This window comes from Gossypium hirsutum, chromosome A03 (assembly GCF_007990345.1).
Source record: "Gossypium hirsutum isolate 1008001.06 chromosome A03, Gossypium_hirsutum_v2.1, whole genome shotgun sequence".
NCBI lineage: Eukaryota > Viridiplantae > Streptophyta > Magnoliopsida > Malvales > Malvaceae > Gossypium > Gossypium hirsutum.
In genome coordinates this window covers 86,918,283-86,923,526 of record NC_053426.1, presented here as the reverse complement: position 1 = coordinate 86,923,526, position 5,244 = coordinate 86,918,283, and the positions used below count along the sequence as shown (strand labels likewise).

At 34.5% G+C, this 5,244-nt stretch overlaps 1 protein-coding gene across 2 annotated transcripts; it reads right to left on the bottom strand.

The window, feature by feature from the left end:
• Positions 1-1,038: 1,038 nt before the first annotated feature.
• Positions 1,039-4,975, bottom strand: LOC107887607 (plant UBX domain-containing protein 2). 2 transcript variants are annotated; one of them, XM_041097832.1, is made up of 4 exons: positions 4,587-4,975; positions 3,522-4,468; positions 2,370-2,648; positions 1,039-1,450 (listed from the first exon to the last, which is right to left on the bottom strand). In XM_041097832.1, the coding sequence occupies exons 2-4, from the start codon at positions 4,434-4,436 to the stop codon at positions 1,211-1,213; spliced, it is 1,434 nt and encodes a 477-aa protein (XP_040953766.1). In that variant the 5' UTR covers positions 4,437-4,468; positions 4,587-4,975; the 3' UTR covers positions 1,039-1,210. The 2 variants fall into 2 exon arrangements, with proteins under 2 accessions (XP_040953766.1, XP_040953768.1); XM_041097834.1 differs by having other exon boundaries at positions 1,039-1,647; positions 4,587-4,949.
• Between the last annotated feature and the right edge of the window lie 269 nt (positions 4,976-5,244).

Genomic DNA, 5,244 nt, shown 5'->3' with positions numbered 1-5,244 from the left:
AATTAGTTTATTTTGAGTTTAGGTAATAATGAGTATGCTATTTGGGTTTGGACTTAGTATAGTATATTTGAGCATTATGTTTATAAATTTAAGGGTTAAATAACTGTTCTTTTCTCGTATTAGGGCTTGACCTTTTTCTTGGTTCAAATTAAGTCCTGAACTTAACAATCATTCTCATATTAAAGCTTGAACTTGACAACTTTTTCCCATTAGGGCCTGAACATTTTTTTGTCTGCGTTAGGCCTTGAAATTTGCAATTGTTTCCACGTTGCGGCTTAAACTTTAAAATTTTCAAGGACTAACTTTAATTTTAAAAAAAAAGATCAAGCTCTAATGTGAAAACAATTACTAAGTTTGGACCTAAATGAGACAAAAAAAAGTTCAAATCCTAGTGTAAAGAGTTGCTAAGTTCAAAACCCAAAATGTGACTTAACCCCAAATTTAATAAGAAAAATAACAAGTTACTCGATTGTCAAAATAATATAATAATGAACAATAAAAGATATTTTCGTTAATTTATATCATTTCGTAAAATAATTTTACTTACAATAAGCATTTTAATTAATATATGTAAAATAATTTATTTTTATATATAATTTATACTTTTTATAAGGTGAATTTGAGTTACGTCGTCATTGTTATAAGGTGAATTTGAGTTACGTCGTCATTGTACGAAAGTAAAATGAATTATTATATTCAAAATTAAAATATTTATAACTTAAAATTTTCAAAATTTTTTGAATCTATGAGAGCACACTCAGCTTGATCCAAGTCCAAATCTAAAAAAAATCTGAGCTCAAAATGGTTCGAGTTTGAAAGAACCCGAGCTTGAAAAAGCCTGAGCCCAAACTAATTTGAACTTGAAAAAATTAGGTATTGAATTCAAATACAATAAAACAAAATTAGAATATTGTACTTCAAGTATGAGCCGATTTCCTCCCTCAGTTATAATATATATTATGGCTATATAAAGGAGAAACAATATTATATATTAAAATAAAATATATTTTAAATTCATATATTTACAAAGGCTTAGAATATTTGAAATGAATTATTATTGAAACACAACCAATCAACAATATTTTGATGATTTACAAAGGGGAGAAAATTCAGGCTATGTCACACTAAGAATCCACACAGCTTTAAAAATCGAAGCATATAATAATTGGTTGGGTGTATTTTCCCAATAAATAGAGATGAAGGGTTTTAGTCAATTAGTTACAAGGGGCTCACTGATTTCCAGGAGCTCATTAGAAAGGCCAGTGAAGACGACAGAATCAGTTTCAACAGGCTTGAACTTAATAAGTGCTGAGGGAACCAAATCTTCATCCTCCAGCGTCCTGCCTTTCTCCCCTGCTGCAGGAAATGATGGGATCACTCGTCGTTTAACAATTACCGGATCTAACAGCTCGAACTCCAAGCACGGTTCTTTCAGTGCTGAGCTCACAAGCTGAACATCACAAACAGCACAAATCATTTCACCTTGGAATGGGATGAAGCCAGCATTTATGAAAAACCATCTTGCTCCCTCCCTACTGACGGGTCTTCACATTTAGTTTTGACTAAATTCATTGTAAGCTAATCTACATTGTTATTATTCTCATGCTCCCATGTATAATATTTCTTTTTCCTTCTTAGCCTCATTTCCTAACATAAACAATCTTTTTTGAGTTTTCTATATTGGGATATAAAGAACTTAATTCTCTAAACAAGCTAATATATGTTTAATTCTCTAAACAAGCTAATATATGTTTAAGCTTAAGAGTAAAGAGGTTCTTTTTTCAAGATTCAAAACTATGCAAAGATCAGGAATTATCACATGCATAAAAGATTAAAAAAAAAATGTAAAAGCGCATATACACATGTATAAGATTCCAAGGAAAATCACAACCCCTGAAATAAGTGAGGGATAAGACCAAAAACCACAATCTCCAAAGCAATGGTAACCATGTTAAATTTTGCAGGAGGACATCAAGGTTAGCATTCAATGACAACACTGACTATTCATCATTTTAGGATCCGGGATATGTGCTAAAAACCTCGAAGCACTTTTGCTAAATGCAAACCAAAATAGACATCATATGGATAAGACATAGGATACATGTGAAATATTCCACTGTTGTAACCAAAGTGCAACTAACCTTCTCTGTTAAATACTAACAAAAGTATCCTGTTAGAGAGATGATGTCAGTGTGAAATTAAGACTTATGATCGTAACCATAGCTGACCTTCAATATACCCGTAGATAAAGATATCAAATATGAAACAAGGCTTCAAAAATTGTTTAAATATATAAAAGGAATGAATTTTTAACTATATTAGCGTAACAGGTAGGGAATAACACAAACAGTTAGACAAAGTGGACTAACCTCGTAGAGAGCACTAGTTGGTTCCCAAGGAGCGAATTCACCTTGAAGCACCACTCCATCAGGAAACTGGATGCGAATAATTGTTCTTCTATACTTTCTCCTGGCTGCTTTCGCTTGCTTTTCCTTGTAAGACTTAGGGATTAAAAGCTGGGAGTCTGCAATCTTTTTCTTTCTCATCTCCGCTTCTCTCTTCAACTCTTCACTTGATAGGTTATAGAAAGAATCCGGTAGCTCAATTTTTGCTGCCACACTCTCAGGTACAGAGAAGAACACCCGGATCTACAACAACATGTTCTGAGTTAGGATATATTCTACAAGACTTAATAAAATGTAAATGAATGAATTTTATGTATTAAGAAGAATGAGAGATAGGTGATAAAGAACATCTAATATCATGATTAATCACATATTTTACTCACGCAACAGTATAAAAATTGTGCATGATCACTAAATATCAATGTTCTAGCAGATAAAAGGAGAAAGAATGAGTAAAATAACACGCACAATTGCAAAAATGAAACGATCAAACAGAAAGCAAGTTGAACTTTTCCATAAACAAAAAGCATCTTTCACTCTTTTTAATAATATTTTAGAAATGTAGCAGGACGGGGATCTCATAAATATAGAACAGCAGTGTGATTTATGCAAAACATTTCTAGAAACTTTATCAAACAAGTTACCATCAGGATAGCTATTTTTATCATTTCAACAGAAGGCCTTCTGCAGAAGGGCCACACTGACCGATTATTTAACCATATTCATTTCAACAACCCAATATTACCAGTCTGTATGAACACAGTACAGTGATCCACTAGGTCCATTATAAATAAACTGAAATCTTGCATCTAATCATATATACACTTGCACCGTATAAACTAAAATCTTATATATTACACCCTAAAGCCATAGTATCATCCTAGATCAGCTTGTGTTGTTTTTACTCCTGGCAATGGACATGATAATAATCCACTAGGACAACAATTATTATTTTGATACACACATATAACCTTATATATAGCAGCAGTCAGTTGCACCACTTAAAGAGTCAGTTACAGATCATAAGTTTATCCTAGTTAAGATTTAAAACTAGATACCAAAATGAACAGGTGGATTTGATGAAATTGTAGAAACATCAGCAAACAGTTCATTTACCTTTCTGTCTATCTTCTTTGACTCAACAGTTTCCTCTTTCTCAGGTGGAGCTGCAGGGGAAATATTTTCACTCTTAAATTTTTCCATGTTTCCTGGTTCCAACAACATTATTGCCTTACTGATCACACTAATCTGCTCCTCTTTAGGAACATCCATGACTGCCCACATTTCCCCTCCTTCCTCCTTCAATTCAAATCCAACAAATTCCAACAGTTCAACCCCTCCTGCTACCTCACCAATTGCCTCCCTTATCTTCGGATTACTCATTCGAAGCTTCCTAAACTTGTCATTCCCAGGTTCCTTAACTATATTCCTCAACAACTTGAGAACTACCTCAATCGAGCCTTCTGCTGGTTTCCCTGAAAGGAATGAACTAACACGAACCTCTACTTCACCTCTTGACTCTTCCAAAGCGGTCTCATTGGATCCAGATTCATCATCAGTTCCTTTTCTATCCAATGAATTGGTATTGTTGACACAAGTTTCAACATGTATAGACACCTCCTCCTCAGACCGATAAGAAGCGCCACAAATCGGACACTCGAATACATTTATAGTGAAACCATTTTTGGATACCTTACTAGAAGTGATGAATGAGTCGTAGGGATCAAACCCACTTCCCGTTTTGTGATTTGGTTCAGGATTAGAGTTGGAACTGGGCTTGTTTTGATCAGAAACCGGTGGTTTAGAAGGCAAAACGGGCTTAGAATTGGATGAGGAGGAAGAAGGGGCAGGGTTGGGAGTAGGAGAGGGACGGGTAAGGATGGGGTTAACAGGTCCAGAAGAAGAAGAGGAACCCAAGACTCGACCTTGGCCCTTGAATTTACCAGAAGAAGAAGAAGAAGAAGAAGAAGAAGAGAACTGGGTGTTGACTTTCTTCATGAAGCCCTTCAATTTATCTTTCATCTCACTCATGATTGGTTTCTGGGTACTATTCTCACTCCAAACTGAATTAACGATAATAATAATATAAGATCAGGAATCAAGAATGAAGGTTGGCATAAAAAACATAGCAGAAAATAGAAAAAGGGGGGAGAGATATACAGAAGAAAGGAGAATGTTTACCTGGGAAGAAGAAAATTGGAATTAGAGAGATCTTAATGGCTAAGATAGATGGATGTTAATGGCGGTCGTAAAGGAATAATAGTAGGTCTCTTCTCACGCTATTCAACCGCGTATCAAGTCTCTACTTAATTTAATAAGAAGAGTTATATCGGACGGAACCAGGGTAGAGGTGTTTAGGTATTAGCTTGGCTGCCCTTTTAACTGCTTACGCTGCTCTACTCATCTCCCTACCACCTTCAAATTCAACAAACAAAATATGTTTTTGTCTTTAAGGGGGGGAAATATGCAAAACCAATTTTACAAACACATTCTTCTTTCCTTTTCCTCCAGGAATACTTACTTTCATATCTAACCAACAGCACCTACAGTCTTCTTCAGAAAAGTGACTTATAATCCGTTTAAATTGAAATTTAATTAAATCAATTTTTTTATATTTTTATTAAGGGTAAATTGCACTAACAACCACTAAATTTTGGGATAGTTGACAAAATAGTCATATTAATTTCATTTCAGTCACTCAACTTTGGAAAAGTGACAAAATAGTTCTTTTTGCCGTTTTTCACGGCAAAGTGACATGGTACATGACGGTGTGCTTGGTGTCAAAAAATCTTCCAGTTGGCCGGTTACCACCAGTTTAACAGCCATATTAGTACCAATT

Excerpts from the sequence above, each read along its gene's own strand:
- LOC107887607 (XM_041097832.1), bottom strand. The coding sequence starts at position 4,436 with ATGAGTGAGATGAAAGATAAATTGAAGGGCTTCATGAAGAAAGTCAAC. Across the intron at positions 2,649-3,521 it reads CAAAGAAGATAGACAGAAAG|ATCCGGGTGTTCTTCTCTGT; the intron begins GTAAATGAACTG and ends ATGTTGTTGTAG. Across the intron at positions 1,451-2,369 it reads CAACTAGTGCTCTCTACGAG|CTTGTGAGCTCAGCACTGAA; the intron begins GTTAGTCCACTT and ends TGTGATGTTCAG.